Below are 18042 nucleotides of genomic sequence, written 5' to 3'. Positions count from 1 at the left end.
TCTACTCCCCTGCCTCCCTGGCCTCTTTCATTATCCACTCCCCCCACCATCTCCCTGGGTGTGTGTGTGTGTGTACACATACGCATGCATGCACATGCCTCTTTTATTGTCCAGCTCAAGGGAGCCTAAGAACTGTGAGTTTTCAGGGGCCTGCACTATGCTTCCAGCTTCTATGCTAGGCTGGGGACTGAAAACATGAATCAGCCACTTAGCAATAGGAGCTTTTGTTAGGGTGGCCGATGGCCTCCTGCCCTGTCTTCTGCCAGGTGGTTTAAAGCACCCAACAGCATCCTGTCTCCGAACAACATTTCTGCCTCTATCAGCCATTACTGCTCCCTGGATCTTTCGCATCTCTAAGCCCCTTCTCATTATTTCTCCATCCTCTCTGCCATTCTTCTCTCCCTCCACCTCAGTGTCTGTGAATTGTACCCTTTACTTCCTGCAAGAGGCATTAAACAAACCCAAACTTATCCTTGCTCATTATGACTTCCCACTAAACCCATCCCAATCCAGCAACATTGTCTTTAGCTTTGTCCCCTTCTAACCAGTTTACAACCCACACACACAACAGTGAACTATCTTTTCAGGTATGATTTTCAGTTGGGGTGCCCCAAATCTCTAGACCTGTAACCACCCCTGGCACTCCACTGAACTACTGTCAGGAAAACCTCCAGTAAGTTCCCCTAAGCCACATTTCTAAACCAGCATCACCTGTGACCTGTCAGCTGCTTCTGGTCCAATCAACTGTGTTCCTCTCCTAGCAATCTCCCCCTGCATTTACCTGTGGCTAATCTTACCTGCAAATACAAATCCAACTACCGTCACTATGGGAGATTCTCTACTCTATATCCATTTCCTTCTGTCCTAACTAAAATCTCAGCCTCTCTCTCCCATCTCTTCATAAAAGCCTAACTCTCAGCTCAAGCCCAATACAAGTTCAAAAGAGCTTGTAATCTCCCCCCTACCAAGCCCTCCCCTTCTTACTTTCTCATCCCCACGTTGGCTCTCTGTTCTGTATTACATCAAACATAGTTGACTCCTCTACACTTTCAAAGCCCTTCCCAGCCTTTTCCCACCCTCCTCATTATCTCTGTTAGTATCCAGAAGTCTGCTCCCACCTCATCATAGCCAGCTTCCACTGCCCATTTGTTAGGTTTGTCAAACAAGCACCATCCTACTTCCATGCTGTCTCTCACACGTGTGAACATAGGCACAGCTGCCACCCTTAAAACTCACCATTGCCAAGATGTCTACAAAAATATGACAATGGTTGTTGTTGGTGCGGGGAGATCAAACCTGATTACATATATGTCTCACTATTTCCTTGTAACCCCTCATCTTCTTGCCAATTGTCTTGCACTCAGTTTGTAAATTCTGGGGTCATCTATTGTTCAGGGATGATGCTCAAGGGCAACCAGCAGTTTCATTAGGGGCAGGTCATGTCAGACCAACCTGATTGCATTTTATGATCAGGTCACAAAAGCATTGGATGGAGGTGTCACCATGGACGTAGTCTTTCTGGACTTAAGCAAGGCCTTTAACACCGTCTCCCACCCCATCCTCATTAAAAAACTAGGCAACTGTGGCATTGATGCCCACACAGTCAGATGGATTGCAGATTGGCTCAAGGGTCGTACTCAGAGGGTGGTGGTGGATGGGTCATATTTGACCTGGGGAGAAGTGGGCAGCAGAGTCCCCCAGGGCTCGGTCCTTGGGCCCACGCTGTTCAATCTCTTTATCAGCGATTTGGACGATGGGGTGAAAAGCAACCTGTTTAAATTCTCTGATGATACCAAAATTTGGGGTGAGGTGATCACGTTAGTAGGGAGGGAAGACTGCAGCAAGACCTGGATAGGTTGCAGGGGTGGGCTAACAAAAGCAGGATGCGCTTCAATACTGACACGTGCAGGTGCTGCACTTGGGCAGTAGTAACCAGCAGCACACTTATAAGTTGGGAAACTCCCTCCTTGAGAGCACGGAGGCAGAAAGGGATCTTGGAGTCATTATTGACTCCAAGATGAACATGGGCCGACAATGCGAGGTCACAGTTGGCAGGGCTAACTGGATCTTGTGCATCCACAGATGCATCTCTAGCAGGGCCAAGGAGGTGATCCTCCCCCTCTATGCAACACTGGTCAGGCCACAGCTGGAGTACTGCATCCAGTTCTGGGCACCCCATTTCAGGAGGGATGTGGACAGCATGGAGAGGGTCCAGAGGAGGCAACCCACATGATCCGGGGGCAACAGGGCAGGCCCTACGATGACAGACTGCGGGACCTGAACCTGTTCAGCCTTCACAAGAGAAGGCTGAGGGGGGACCTGGTGACTGTCTATAAACTCACTAGGGGGGACCAGAAGGGTTTGGGAGAGACCTTGTTTCCCCTAGTGCCCCCTGGCATAACAAGGAATAATGGCCACAAGTTGTTGGAGAGGAGGTTTAGATTAGACATCCATAAGAACTACTTCACGGTCAGGGCGGCTAGGATCTGGAACCAACTTCCAAGGGAAGTGGTGCTGGCTCCTACCCTGGGGGTCTTTAACAAGAAGCTTGATGCCTACCTGGCTAGAGTCATCTGAGCCCAGTTTTTCTCCTGCCCAGGCGGGGGGTCGGACTTGAAGATCTACAAGGTCCCTTCCCACCCGACTTCTATGATTCTATGAGTGTTCTGTGTTTGTGCTGTACCTAACACTGTGTGGTCTTGGTCCATGACTGGGGTCCTCAGGTGCCATAGCAATACAATGAGTAGAACATTTCTGACCTCTATGGCACTCCATCCGTTATAACTATTATCAAGAGCCACCCAGACAAGACTTGTTCTTCCTGAGGTCTCCCACCTCCTCTATCTGCCAGTTGCTCTAAAGCATTAAAGTTCAGAAATTTCTCTTTGTGGCATCAGATTTGATGCAGGTCTGGCCAGCGGACCCGGGAGTCCCTGCATCTCATTCTCTGGGATCTGCAGTGAGAATGGGAGAAGGGATTTTTCAAGCTAGTCATGCCATCAGTTTTATGAATTTGATAAGACTCAAGTGAGCTGTTTGTCCAGTTACTACAGCAACTCACAGGCTCCTAAGCCCATGCAGCTGGGAGGTGAGGCTTTGTGGTGTTACCACCTGGGGCAAGACTCATGTGTGTCAGAGGATACACTCAAGGGCAGAGCACTGCCAGACTCTCTTGGCTCCTGGCACCCTGCTGAAGACAGCATCTCACTGCCACTCCGTGAGTACTCAAGTGACGCGCATGTGCCTTGTATGAATACTTACCCGTGCTATGGAAACCAGGGCAGGGATTATCTGGAACAATGATTCTGCCTTAATTACTCTTATTTAATGTGGAAAGCAGGTGGCAATGGGGGTGTCTGGAGGGTGCTTTGGTTAGAAGCAAGACGGATGGCAATGAGCTCCATCCCAGGGTGCTTTGGGCATGCTCTGGGTGGAGTGTGCATTGAAGTGCTGTTGAGCAGTGCTGGACACTTTTGAGGTGCCTTGGAATAGGGTTTGACTTTGTGTGGTGCTGATGGGATAGGCAGCAGGGATCTGCCTTCTGGGTACTCACTGCTGGCACTGGGGGGGATTGTGCTTTTTCAGTCCTGAACTCTGCCAGCTCTCTGTCCCCCTGACCCTCCACAGCTCCAGCTAATCCAGCCCTGACCTCCCCCCTCAATTTGGCTGGTCCGCCTCAATTGTGACCTGCAGCCCCCTTTCCTGCTCCTCAGGACATGCCTGCTGTGGGGGAACTCACCCCACAGTGCAGTCAGTACCTCTCCACTCTGACATGCAGCACCTGTCACTCCTCTCCTGGGCTGAAGCCTCTGTGACTCTGTTGCAGACCCTCTCTTTAGCTGAAGGGGGGTATTTTTGGAGTTGCTAATTCTGCTCTGTAACTGGGTAAATAGATAGCTGTTAAGTAATGCCAGGTCCCACCCACCAGTTGTGCGTGCTGCCTCAGCATAGCATTTTGCTCCTACCAGTCTGGGTTGCAGGTCAGGAGACACCAGACAACATTGGAGCTGCCAGGGTGGCTGAGAGCAACGGAGTGTTGTAACGAGCACTGGGAACTCTGCTTTGCAGGCTGATGTGTCAGGATGGCAGCAAAGAAGAATCAGACAACGCAGAATGGAAGTGCCAAGGTGAGTGGAGAGGAAAGAGGTGGAGAGCCAAAGATGGATGGTGTGATAGACCTCAGCTGGGCCACCCCAGCTTGAGGGGGTGGGGAGAAGGTTTCTGGTGCTGCCAAGAAGTGTTTGAGCCAAAAATCACAGTGCCTTGTGTTTCATTGAAAAAAAAAGTTTGCATCATATTTTCATTAGACTTGGAACTGGAGCAATAAGGTGTATCTGTCAGAGGGAAACAAGGACCTGTAGCAAACTTGGAAACTCAATAGTGCAGAGTCCAGAACCAATCTCAAGTGTGTCCTCATTTGACAACCATGATTTGCCTATCAACAACAGAGGCTCACTTAGCTGGTTGTTTGTACCTTGTCAGTATTTGCAGCATGGGCTACATGCCCTCAGCTGTCATGTTGTGAATAACCAGAGCCACTGAAATTGCCCCACTGAAGAACTTGCATGATTGCTGGTTTCAGTTCAGATTGGAAATACCATCAGTTCCTATGTTTATTGTATTTACAAAGCCATAACCATGCTTGGTAACCAGTGGGACAACAACTCAGACATAGACTGTCCCCATTTCTCTCACCTGGTGATCACCTCATCCTCTTCTATTGATTTGCAATATGCAGTCCAGAAACGGGGCTCACTTTAGAGCCACCATTCTGAGAGATGATGAGCCCAGCTAACCCCTCAAATCCAGGCAACTGGGAATAGCCCTCTTCTTTATAACATCCTGATGCTCCTCCTTTGTAATGACACTCCTTCTTCGTAACATCTAAACGCTAAGATGCAGGAGTCGAAGTAGATGTCATTTACTTGGGTTTTAAGAAGGCCTTTGATACAGTATCTCATCCTATTCTCATAAATAAGCTGAGCGGCTGTGAAGTAGATGATTACACAGTCAGATGGGTGGCAAATTGACTTAGGGGTCACACCCAGAGAGTGGTGGTGGATGGACCGTATTGAACTGGAAAGATGTGGGCAGGGAAGTCCCACAAGGCTTGGTCCTTGGACCTGTGCTGTTCAATGTTTTCATCAGTGACTTGGATGAGGGCAAGGAGACCACTCTGTCCAAATTCACAGATGATACCAAATTATGGGGTAAAGCTGACACACTAGAGGGTAGGGAATGAATCTAAGTGGACCTCGATAGGTTGGAAAAGTGGGCAGAACAGAATAGGATACAGTTCAACAAAGACAAGTACAATGTGCCGCACCTAGGGAGAAGGAATCAGCAACACACTTACAGGCTGGGGGGTGACCTTCTCAGCAGCACAGCACTGGAAAGGGATCTTGGAGTCATAGCTGACTCCGAGATGAACAGGAGTCGTCAGTGTGATGAAGTGCATAACAAGGCTAACCACACTTTGCCATGCATGACAAACAGGTCCAAGGAGGTAATACTTCCCATCTATGCGGCACTGGTCAGGTCGCAGTTGAAGTACTGCATCCAGTTTTGGGTGCAGTACTTCAAGAGGGATGTGGACAACCTCGAGAGGGTTCAGAGGAGGGGCACTCATATGGTTAGGGGCCTGCAGGCAAAGCCCTGTGAGGAGAGATTGAAGAACCTGGATCTCTTCAACCCCTGCAAGAGAAGGCTGAGAGGTGATCTTGTGGTCACCTGAAAATTCATTTGAGGCGGGGACAGCAAGGAATAGGAGATGCTCTGTTTGCCAGGGTACCCCTTGGAGTAACTAGGAACAATGGCCACAAACTGACCGAGAGCGATTTAGGTTAGACATCAGGAAGAACTTTATTACGGTAAGGGTTGCCAAAATCTGGAATGGGCTTCCAAGGGAGGTGGTGCTCTCCCCTACCTTGGGGGTCTTTAAGAGGAGGCTAGACAATGTACCTAGCTGGGATCATCTAACCCCAGCGCTCTTTCCTGCCCAGGGCAGGGGGTTGGACTCGATGATCTTCTGAGATCCCAACATCTATGAATCTATGAATAGCTTCATACACTGTGTTGTCATCTAAATTAGATGGGGGGCAGAGGGACAGGCAGAGCTTAAGGGATTTCCTTGTTTGTGTGACCATGAAATCCTTGCTTCACCTAGGAACAACGTTCTGACACTGCTTTCAAATCTGAGCTGCGCTTATGTCTAAGAATGAATATAATTAGCCCAGCTAGGCTTCCCACAGAGCTCACCCAAGCCAGACCATGCTCAAAGACCTGCATACATGGTGCCCTACCCCTCAGACATGCTGTCTCTAAGGCGCTCAAGGGACGGTTCTGCTCAGTGAGGAGCTGGTTTGAGTCTTTACAGATTGTCCCCTTCACTTCTGTTCTATCCTGGTTCTTATCTCTCCCTTGCACTTTGATGACAGGAAATGCTAGAGGTAAAGAGGAAGGTCCCAATGAGTGCGGGAAGACACGGGTCAAACAAGCACTGCTTTCTGTCTGCTTCATGCCCTTCTGCAGTGGGAGTTGTGGCCCCGGCAGTGGTAAGGACTGGAGGGACTTGTGCAGTTGTTGCTAAATGAACAGGGCCACTGACATTCCCTTTTCCACGTTATTGGTTGTTCAATGTACCCAGCCCGTTATCATGCCCTCTTTTTGCCACACACAGGAGAACGTGCTGCAGAGGGTCTTGAAGCTTCCAGTGGTGAGTTCGACCCGAGAAAGCCTTCAGAGGACATATGCCAGCACCAAAGAGGCACACCCCCTCGTGGCTTCGGTGTGTGAGGCCTGTGAGAAGGGCATGCAGGGAGCTAGCTCGCTGGCTGCCTGGAGCATGGAGCCCGTGGTGCACAGACTGGAGCCTCAGTGTGAGTCTGTCGGGAAGTTCCCAGCTGTGGGGCAGGAGGGTGCAGGGTGATGGAGAAGGGAGTGAGGGATTACCATTGCCTGGGATGCTGAGGCTATGAAATTCCCCCTGCCTATAAAACAAAGCTGCCTTTGGGTGATGCTACTTTACAGCCAGCACACAGGCCTGGGATCCAGGAAGGTCTGGTTGTATAGCCTTGCTTTACTTCTTCAATGGCTGGGGGCAAGTCACTTAACGGCTCTGGCGCTGTTTGCACATGTAACCCTGACGCCTTGCTCAAAGGAAGGAGGGGGGCGGTGCAGAGGGAAGGGCTGGGCTCATGCCTGGGAGCACCTGGAACATGAATGCAGTCACAAATGTCCTAAGTGTTTCTCACATATTCTTATGAGACCTGGTCTGCAAGCTTTGGCTGGGCTAATAAAAGTCAGTAGAGATCTGTACCCATTATGGAGAGGGAAAGCAAGGGTCAGTCCTCTCTCCAGGGATGAGCTGGAACAGCAGAAGGTAATCTCGGCTGGCAGCCAGGCTTCCCTTTACCAAGCCTTTTTTAGCAAGGTCTATCAACATCCTTAGCTTAGCCTCTCTCCTCCAAAGGAGAACCCCATCCAGAATGAACTGGGGGAAAAGCAGAGACGGTCTCGTCTGCAGCTCCTAGTTTACCCCAGTTCCCCCACACTAGAGGGAAGAGCCCATAAGTGAGGCGAAGGAGTGCAAAGCTCAGCCTGAGTCCTGAACACTGCCTCCTTTTAGTTATTCCTGGTTACCTTTCCCTCAGCTCTGTCCAGGTGGGTTTTTTACAGCCTCCTTTCAGAGAGCCACTACCCAGGCAAGCATCTTTCTTAGTAGCCCACATGCCCTCACCTTCTCACAGCCCAGCCCTAGCTCAGGTAAAGACTGAAGGTCTTGAGAGACTTGGGCCTTTGGTGTTGCTTGAATGTAGACAGGATTAAGCAGGTGGCCCCCTCTGACCAAGGGAGCCAAGCATGTCCTACATGCCTCCCTAGGGCCCTGGCATTGGGTGAAGGGGAAGGGGTGCTAAGGCTACCCTCCATTCATACTAGTCCTCTAAACCATATGAATTTGCCATTCTGAAAATGGCACCTCTAGCATCACAGTACCACCACTTAGCAGAGCTCTGGGGCCACACATTTGGAGAGGCTGCCCCCAACTGCACCCTCTCATGGAGCTGAGCATGCTCCCAACCACCAAGCTAATGTCCATGCCTTGTCTGGTTCAGTCAGTGCTGCCAACACCCTGGCCTGCCGGGGCTTGGATCACCTGGAGCAGAAGATCCCTGCCCTCCAGTATCCAGTGGAGAAGGTGAGTCAGACACTCAGGCCCTACCCCCACTCACCCTCTGCCCACTCCACTGACATACTGGAGGAAGGCTTTATTTCTCTGGGACAGGGGCCAGTACCCTGGGTTCCTGAAGCCAAGGAGCAGTAATTGGGCGCTGTTGAGCTGTCCTGAGGCTCACAGTGCAGCCCTGAGGAACAAGCCCCTGAGGGTCACCCAGCGAGGGGTGAACGTGGGGATGTGGGCTGGGGTCAGCATAAGGCATTGACCAGCAGGGTCATGTCGCACCTGCTCAGCTGCGCCTGAGGCCAGCGTTCCCTACAACCTGTTGTCCCCCAGGCACCTCTGTGCCCCTTCAGACAGGGGCTGGTGTTCCTCCCCACAGAGCTGCTCTAGCTATCTCCACAATAGTCTGGGCCTTCGTCCCACCTGCTCACTGTGGCCTCCCTACAGTGAGACCCCTCTAGCTGACTGGAGCGCAGCGTCAGGGTCTCTTCCATCTGTCCTGCTGCAGATTGCATCCGAGCTAAAGGACTCCATCTCCACCCCTCTCCAAAGTGCTAAGAGCACCATTGGCAGCTCTGTACTGGGGACCCTGGACAAGATCCTGGGGCTGGCTGCTGAGGGCTATGAGCTGACCAGGAGCACAGCAACAAGCACGGCAGAATATGCCTGGAGCAGCCGGGTCAGCCAGATGGCAGCCACAGGGGTAGACACAGCTCTAGGGAAGCTGGAGAAGCTGGTGTCATCTCTCCTACCAGAAGAGGACTGTCAGCCAGGTAGCCCTACCTCTCTAGGGCATATGGGGAGAGGGATGCCCCGGGGAGGGGCTGGGTGCCATGGGCTCATGTGGCAGATTTTCTTTTTGGGCAGACCCAAGGTCAGATCTGAGTGCCATGAAAACAGCTTTGCTGGAGGCTCTGTCCTGTTCAAAGCATTTTTTTTAAACATTTTATTAGAAACCAGACAATATCAAACAGATTAAAAAGGACCCCAACTGAGGCCTTACAAAGAGAATACAAATACAATTTCAAGAAAATACATAATACTCACATGATAAATGACGTCTCATTCACTTGCTTAAAACTGCAGTGTTATCCAGTGGACATCTTACCCTTGCTTCTTATACAAATACAGGTTCATGCATCAGCAGAGTCAAGCGGGTTTGTTACTGAGGATGCAGCACAGGATTAGAATAACGTGGGGAGGGGATGGTTCTCAGGCCAGGGGTGCGGGCAGCACTGGGTGAGGGCTGCAGGACCTGATTGGCAGGGAGGGGTGGGGAAAAGGGTCCTGCAAGTCAGGGCTGGGTGGCACAGGCAGAGTTGGGTGGAGTGCTGCTGCTGGGGTAGAGGCTGGGAAGCGGTGGGTTGCATCCTGAATACCTTCCCCCTTTCTGGGTGGACAATGGTTCCCTCACCCCTAGGTGACAAACATTGCCCCCTTGTATCCCTGTTGGGTTGATAAGGAGGGTCAGGGAGTGACCTGGGTTGTGTCTGCCACATGCAGGCACCCAGCAGAGTCTCCAACCAGCTGCTGATCTTCCCACAAGGTGACCCTGTCATCCCAGTCAGAGGCAGGCTCTCCCAGCACCGTATAGCAACACACAGACCTAGGCAGGGAGGATGGGGGCAGGTGGAAGGATGTGAAGGTGCTTCTGAAATGTCAGGAGGGAGAGGGCATTACTGAGCAGTGTGGCATTCACTCTGTGGCTGGGAGAGTCAAGGCCATTTCAGTGCCAAGACCTGCCCCACAAATGCTGGAGCCCCAGGGCAGTGGCTGTTGAGAGCCTGGGGATCTTCCCAGGGAAGACTGGAATAATGAGGGAGTCCCAAGCAGAGCTGCCCATGGGCAGGGGGTGCAGAGCCATCAGCAGGCCGTGTGTGCTTTTCTCTGTACTGGTGACCAGCCTGTTCCCGTGTTGCTCTGCCCTTTTGCCATTAGCTCAGAAGCCTGCAGCGGCACAAGGATCCAAGGCAATGGCCTCCCAGGCACAGCCGCAGCTTGGCACCCTCCACAGGATTGGCGCTCTGGCCAGCACTGTCTCTTACCGTGCCTACCAGCAGGCTGCCCGAGCCATCCAGCACACAAAAGCCAAGGGGCAGAAGCTGGCCCTGTGGATTCCAGGTCTGGTGAGTTCCCCTGCTTCGCACATCCCAGCAGCCTTGAGCCTGCTACCATGTCTTGTGGGGATATCAAGCAACAGGTTGGCCCCTGGTCTGATCATCCTCAAAATATGGGCCAACCCCCGGCTCTGTACAAAGTCTCTGTGTCTCAAGCCACACAAACGAAAGCTATAATTTAAGGCAGGCCTTAGACTAGCTCTAGGTGCAGTGTGTCCTTGCTACATGGCAGAAAGCACAGCACAAACCGCATCTCCAAAATAGTTCCTAGGGCTACACTTCCAGAGACCAGTAGCACTCTAAAGTAGCAGGAGTACATCTGCCTGGCTGTCATATTGCTGTTCCTGAGGAGCTCCAAGTGCTCTTATTCACTTCAGCCTTGTGCTCCTCTCGGGGGTAGGATGTGCTTTTTCTTTCTCTTTTACAGTGGGCTGCCTGGGAGCTGATTCATCAAGTGCCTGAGGTTTTGCTCTGGGCACAGGTCTGAAGCTCCTGGGTAATGTGGTGAGACATCTAATAATGTTGGGGCCAGGAATGTAACCCAAGTGTCTGGCCTCACTGTGCCCTCCTGACTGCTGAGGCCTCGCCTGCACTTCCCTCTCCTGGAGGTGGGACAGCATGGTTCAAAGTTTGACTTTTAGATCAGTGTTTTTCAACCTGTGGCCCTTGGACCCCAGGAGTCTGCAGACTTTGTCTAAGGGGTCTGCAAAAGATGATCAATCAAATTGACTATATGATCAATCAAAAGTCTGTGAATACTCACACAATTCAAGGGGTCTGCACCTCCACTGAAACCTTTTTAGTCTGCAAAACAGAATAGGTTGAAAACCATTGGTTTAGAGCATTTTAAAGAGAATAATGGTTCTTACTATTATGAATGGCTTTCTTCCATGCTCCAGATTAAGAGTGAGTGGGCCCCAGCCCCTGAGTCCCTCTGGCCCATATTTTGCTGCCAGCTGTTTAATTCTCCCAGGCAGCCAGGGTCCTGAAGACATGGCCCCTATATCCTCTGTGGCATTACCACACACAAAACCCTGGCCCAGATGGATTATTTTTAGCTGGCTCTACATGAATATTGTTGATTAATGCCTCTGATGTGACCTCCTTCCCAGAGCAAACAGCCCAGCGGAAACACTGATAATGTCAGGAGCAGGAAGACTCCCCCACCCCGCCTTTCCTTGAAGCTCCCTTGGTGCTAGGGCTGCCTTTCCCAGGCTTGCTAGAGTCCCAGAGCCCTCTCTGCCACCATCCTAGGCATGTGCATGCCTCCTCTGGCTCTCCTGACATCATGTCACACCCCTAAAGTCCTGGACCAGGGTGGATGTTCTGAGAAAAGTTGAGGCATCTGCTCTGGCCCTGGCCCTGGCCTGATTTCATCCCAGGAATAATGTCTCAGTCTCCTAACACCCCTGCTGCTTCAATGGCGTTCCTTTCTGGGGCACAGCTGTGCTGTACTTTCCACCCCGAGGGGGCAGAGGAAGCAGGGCTGAGAGAGCCAGTGTGGTACTTTGCTATCCCACAGAATTCAACCTCTGTGCTGGTGCCTGAGCCTCACAAGCCACAATCCCGCAGCCCCTGAGGTGCTGGGCCAGGAGCACCAGGGAAGCTGAGACATGGAAAGACCTGGGGTCATAGTGTACCCTAATATAGCTGCCCCATCCTTGACTCTGGACCAGGGTCTTTTCGCTGTTCTTAGCTTTCCTGCAGGAATTCAGAGCCAGGCACTGTGTGGGGGCAGTCTGACCTCTCATCTTCCTCCTGCCCATCTGCCATTGCCACAACCAGCTGCAAAACACTTGGGCTTGGGAACCAGTAGCAAGTGTGAGGGGAAGTGGGGTGGGAACCTGGCCAGGGGAACCCCGCTATGAGCAGTGGCTCTTTGCTCCCTCTGCAGGGTGGTATGGCCGAGCAGAGCACAGCCAAGGCCCAGCAGGTCCCAAGTGATGTGCAGCATGCAGCTTCAGGCTGGCTGAGCAGGCAGCAGAGCAAGGAGCTGGAACAGCAGCCAAAGAAGGAGATGAAGAAAGAAGAAAGTGAAGCCAGAGAGGTACGAAGATGAGCAGAGCCGTGAGCTCAGCCCACATGGCTCAATGGGCAACCAGGGAAGGATCCTACAGTCCCCACCCCCAGCCATGTTCTTGGGTCAAGGCAACTGTGATGGCTCATAGCACATCCCCTCAGGGCTGTGGGCCATTGGGGAACAACTGAGGCTTTGGGGGAGGACAGGATCCTGCTCCAAAGGGATTTGCTAACAGAGCTGAGCAGAGAACACAGGAGACTTAGGTACCAGCATTGTGCTCACTGCTAGATAACACTACCTCAAGTGAAACTGGTTCTGTTTTGAAGTTGCTCTGTGCCCCTGCCCAGACTGTGTCCCTTTGCCATATATTTCCAGGAACCAGGCTGAGAAACCCTGGTAGGCTCCTCCATCCCTGCCTCCTCCCCTCAGCGGCAGCCCAGCCCCTCTGCTGGCATCTGCCACAGGGACTTTGCAGGCCTAGGGTTTGTGCTAGCAGGTGACAGAAACCTAAGTCCTTGTGGTCTCCTTGGCTGGTAGAGAAGCTTGAGCAACCCTGTCCCACAGCTTTCCCCTGGAAAAGGGAGGTGGCAGTCACCATGCCAGGCAGATACAGAGACCCAGCCTCTTTTTGTCTGCCTGAACTGTACTCGGTGCCCAACAGGCCTGTGGGGTGCTTTGAAATCCCTGGTAGCTGCCTGCGATGCTGAGGGACTGCGCAGATCAGAGCAGGGTGATTGGGGTGTCGGGATACCCCTTTTCCTGAGGGTGTCCCTTGCACTCAGGACTTGGAGCGTAGTGGTGCGGAGCCACAACTGCAGTGCTGAGAGCCAAGGGACACTTGGAGGCTGGCTCCACTGGCTTTGCAGATGCCTTGTGTTGCCAGAGTGGGACTGAAAAGCTGGCTCAGGGCTTGCTGGAGTGGAAACTGGTCTGCTGGGACAAGGTACAAGGGACAAGGAAGAAAGGGAACTGCCAGCAGGGGGGTGTGGATCAGCACCTTGCACCTCTGCCCCCACTCCCAGTGCAGTAGGGGGAAGTCAGACAGATGGAAAGGTAGCCTCAGCCTGGAGACAGGTAGCTTGGTCTCTGGAGGCTGGGAGTGAGGAGCCAGTGAAATTCAATCTGCTCAGTGCTGCCATGGCTCCAGCAAAGTCAGTGACACTGGCTCCCCACCTTCCGCACAGCCTTGGGCTTCTGGGGACGGCACACTCAGAGGCAGAAGGGGTAATGGGATAGTGTTGGAGAGCAGAGGGGATGCCTGGGGCCGTGCTTGGCACTGACTGGAGCGGCTGGGCTGGTTCCTGTTTGCAGAAAGCCGAGAGCAGCAGGATTCCAAGCCTGGTAGGCAGCATGGCCCAGACGCTGCAAGCTGCCTATCTCTCCACCATCTCCAGCATGAAGAAGGTCCCCTCTGCTACGTGGGATGCAGCTGTGGGACTGCTCCAGCTCACCCCCAACAAAGCAGCTTCCATAGCCAGAGAGAAGGTGGGCGCTGTGGGGGGAACCCTGCGCAGTGCCTCGGGCATCCTGTCCCGCTACGTGCCGGTGAGTTTATCCTGTACTCAGAGAGCTGTTTGTCTGCACTGCAGGAGAGAGGGGAACTGTATGAGGCGTCTGGGGCCAATGTTCCCACCCATCTGGCCGGAGCCTCTCATGGCCTGGGACATGCCCCTTCCCCCACCCCGGATTGGAGCCCTTCCATGTTGGGCCTCCTTTCTGGAGAGTGAGGAACCCTCTAGCCGCTAAGAGATGTGACCCTGCAGTGCTGGCCTCACTGCCAGCCCAAGCCTGTTTTGCTCAGAACATGCATGATCCGTAGGAAGGAGGCTGGAGCCTTCCCTGGTCTTGGGGAGCATCATGAGTGATGGACCCCAGGGTCTGCCTACACTGGACATGGTGCAGGAGGGTGCTGTGAGGCAGCCCAGCCCTGGCCTGCAGCCCCTACTATTCTGATCCTGGCTTCCATGCACATGGCTCTGCTGATGTCCTTTACTGGTGCTGCTCTCAGACTTTCTGAGATCTCCACCTCTGAGAAATTCCTGGGAAGGTGAAAGTTCAAGGAGAAGACCCCCACCCTGCAAACACACACACACAGAGCTGATTCCTGCTTCCCTCCCAGGGCTCCCTGGACATTAATCATGTGTCCATGGAGACACAGACTGCCCCATGAATGACCGCTGTGTTCCTCTCTCTGCCCCCTGGTAGGACCTGTCTGGAGTCAGGCTGCCTCTAGCTGCAGACGTTTCCACTGAAAGGCAGGAGGGACTGAGGAGCATAGACCAGGACCCTGAACTGGAGGGAGGGAAGGAGAGGAGAGAGAGATTGCAAGGGAGGGAAGTGGAAAGATCCCATCAAGGGTGACAGTGGCATGATCAGATCAGCATGTTGGTACATAGACACTCAGACTACAGCTCCCAGAGCTGAACCCTGGCGATGTGGCAAGCATCAGGCAGGTGCCTAACTGGTCATGGTTTGTAAGGGAGCCCATGGGAATCCATGGATAAGGGGGTTCCTTGCATGCGGAGGTCCTTCAAAATGTCGGCAAGAGACCAAAGCATCTGGGGTCCCATAATTCTCCAGGGTTCTGCCAGCACAGTTTGTTGGGAGAGGGCAGGAGGTTGCCCTTGTCTGGCTGCTCTTTGTAACACTGGCCTCATGAGCAGCTTTTCCTACCCTACACAGAAAAGACCGCCCATAGAGATGCTGCACCTGAGCTCTCTGTGAGCTCCAGGATGGCTCATGTTAAATACAGGGCAGATCCTACCCAGCCTTTGTCCGTGACTATGACCTCCTGCCCCAGGTTGGGTACTCCATATGCCTCCTAGGCAAGGAGGGCTTTTGCCTTTGGGAGGAGACCCCAGGAGCAGATGCACACCAAAACTACTTGTTCTACATCTTCCATCACAGCAAGAAGAAAAACTCCAAGTGAATGGGCCCTAACCCCTAGAAACCAAGGCCTGTGCAGCTAGGGTCAAATAGGCCTGTTCCTAGATGGGCAGTCAAGGTTCCCAGTGGTCTCCTGCTGATGTGTTGCCTCTCCCTGCCTCTGGTGCAACTTTTCTGGAGACTGAATGCAGCTGGAGGGAGCCAATCCAATTTAGTCCTTTGGGGGTCAGAGAAGCAGGTCCAAGTCACTTAGAGGCTTGGGCCTGAGAACAGAAGATATCCAAGTCCCCTGGAACCAGAGGCAGGCCTGGAGATAATGCTGCCGGGCCAAACCTGCTTCCAAGCTCTGCTCAGACCAAAGGACCTGCCCCTGGTCCACCTCATCCTTGGTGGCTCTGACCATGCTCTGCTCTCCTTCTGGTCCCAGTAGCTTGAGAGACCTGAAGTGTCCAGTCAGGCAGTCAGTTGTGAGTAGGAATGCATGGGAGGAGGGGAGGTCATCCCACAGAGTACCTTGCCGAGAGAATGGGCTGGTGGGGCTGGTCTGGCTGCCCCCATCTCCCACTGTGCTGGGGGGAAGCAGGGAGGACGCTGCAAGGCCAGGGAGGGCGTCTGCAGGAGCCATACTTTGCAGTCTTGGCATTCCTTACCCCCCCAAGGCCCCTGCACCAGCTCCCCAGCCTCCTCCCAGCCCTTTTGTTTGCATGGGTTGGGTTTAACTACAGTAAAAGCCATATCATCCCTGCCTGGTGCACAGGGATTTAGCTAAAAGGATTAATTCCCGCTGGGCAGCATGCTCCAGGTGGAGGCCTCTTTGGGATGGCAACTATGACCCCTTGACACTGGGCACCCACCAAGGGGAGGAGGAGCTTGGGCCTGGCAGGGGGAGTGGGGGCAGGTGGCTGGGTCTCCTCCGTTTCTGCTAGCAAACGGGGCTTTCATCGAGAAGCAATCAGGGAAGGAGTGGCAAGATGGAAGGCTAGAGTTGCTCATCATCCTTGTTTTCCTCCAGCACCTTCCCTCCATCCGCAGCACCAGTGAAATGCAGTCACCTCTGGAGAGGGGTCAGTGGGAGCAATGCACTGGGGCTGTGACCACTGGTGAGCCCCAACCCTGATGCTGCCTCAGCATAGATCTGACAGGAGCATGTGGCTGTTTTCTGGGTACCCAGGCCCCCTCCATCAGCCAGTGCCTGGGGCAAAGCGGTGGTTGGGGCAGGGCAGGCTGTAGCCAGCTGGCAGTGAAGGGGTTAATACATGCACTCTTTTGCTGTTCAGCTCCCCAGGCTGCAGCTGAAGGAAAAAGAGACTCCATGTGGGAGCAAGCCCATCTCTGGTCTGCATAAAAGAGAGGAGGGGTCCAAGCCAGAGACTCCCCTGGCCCAGGAGAAGGTCCTGCTGAGAGTTGAGTGGCGGGCCAGCCAGGGCCACCATCCCCTCTCCTTCCTGGATCTTGAGGATCCCCTCTTCCTGCAACCATTCCCCTTTCAGCGCCAGATGCTGCATCGGGCCCTGGCCGTCGAGCCTGAATACACAATCTCCCGCAAACACAGCTTCTCCCCCTACAGCAGCCGGAGAGCGAGCGAAGGTTTGCACCGCTTCTGTTCAGAGCCCGTCTACACCAGGGCTCACTACAGCAGCCTCTACAGCACAGCCATCAAGAAAGACTGAGTGGGAGGGCTCCTGAGCCCGCTTGCTGCCTGCTTAGCATGTGCCAGCCTACAGCCACTGTATGTTATTCTTCCCCTTGCAAGCAGTGTGGCACTAGATTTAGCATTAAGATCCTACCAGTTTAATTTCCTAGATGTGCTCTCTCCCAGTGCCTAGGGAGGATGGGGACTTGCTTGTCACCTCTGGAACTAGGGTCGGGTACAGTGCAAAGGCAGAAGGAGATTGAGTTTGAAGGTGCCTATTCCATCCCCCCCCGAGCAGTGTGGTTGTGGGGCCAAGTTTCTGCATTGTTGTGACAACTGAACTGAAACAAAGGCCGACCTAGTAGGGAGGCCTGCTGGGCAGTGAAAATGGAGGTAAGATGAGAGCAAGGGTCTGGTTTGTATCACAACCTGTCTCTTAAATGCATCCCACCCAGGTGAGGCACGTGGGGCCATGCCCTTTCTGCTTCTTTCTTCCAAGAAGAAATAATCAGAACAGTCTCCAAACTCCAAATTCTGTTATTTTACAGTAGCCAAATCAAGAATACAATGGCTGGTCTGTACTGCGTTTGACGAAGGAGTTTGGGCTTTCAGATATAGGTTGTGAGACCTCTTGGGCCCAATTTAACAAACTACACGGTGGGTCTTTAACAAAAATAGATTTTCCCAAGAGTGTGTTGGTTATCATAGTTAAATAGGCCCTGAGACATTTATCCCACAAACTACCCTGTCAATGAAGCAGACAGGCTGTGGGAGGGGGCCCCTCATGCTTGTGATGGGGTTTTGACAGCTATCCAATTAGAGGTGGTTTCATAAATGAGCAGGAAAGCATAACAAGAAACAACTTATCTTGGAGGAGAGCAGAGTAGCCCATAGAAGAGGGAGAAATGGAGCAAGTAGAGACCAGAGGAGGAAAAGAGGAAACATAAGAGAATGGAGAAGGCCAGAGAGCGAGAGCTGAAAAGGGAAGGCACTGAGAGGCTGGTTGCTTGTAGTTGATCCTTCTTCAACAGACGTAATTGGCCATGGACCCTGTGTGGGTGGCAGCTGTGACAGGGACCTGTGTTCAACTTGAGACCCCCTAATCAAGGCCACTGGCTCTTCAACTTCTTGCAGCAATAAATGTTCCCCACTTGCTTTCTACATGACTTGCTCATTTCTTCCATGTGAGTCTCAGGGACAGCTGCCT

At 52.8% G+C, this 18042-nt stretch overlaps 1 protein-coding gene across 3 annotated transcripts; it reads left to right on the top strand.

The window, feature by feature from the left end:
* Positions 1-3000: 3000 nt before the first annotated feature.
* PLIN1 (perilipin 1) lies at positions 3001-17996 on the top strand. 3 transcript variants are annotated; one of them, XM_090029460.1, is made up of 10 exons: positions 3001-4127; positions 6438-6554; positions 6680-6878; positions 8115-8197; positions 8688-8952; positions 10118-10305; positions 12191-12343; positions 13628-13861; positions 16215-16302; positions 16480-16679. In XM_090029460.1, the coding sequence occupies exons 1-10, from the start codon at positions 4083-4085 to the stop codon at positions 16545-16547; spliced, it is 1440 nt and encodes a 479-aa protein (XP_089885586.1). In that variant the 5' UTR covers positions 3001-4082; the 3' UTR covers positions 16548-16679. The 3 variants fall into 3 exon arrangements, with proteins under 3 accessions (XP_089885586.1, XP_089885584.1, XP_089885585.1); XM_090029458.1 differs by lacking the exon at positions 16215-16302 and having other exon boundaries at positions 3334-4127; positions 16480-17996; XM_090029459.1 differs by lacking the exons at positions 6438-6554; positions 16215-16302 and having other exon boundaries at positions 3340-4127; positions 16480-17996.
* Positions 17997-18042: the final 46 nt, after the last annotated feature.

Source organism: Crocodylus siamensis, chromosome 15 (assembly GCF_052110815.1).
Source record: "Crocodylus siamensis isolate JL-2025a chromosome 15, ASM5211081v1, whole genome shotgun sequence".
Classification (NCBI taxonomy): Eukaryota; Metazoa; Chordata; order Crocodylia; family Crocodylidae; genus Crocodylus; species Crocodylus siamensis.
This window is presented reverse-complemented; position numbering and strand designations above follow the sequence as displayed.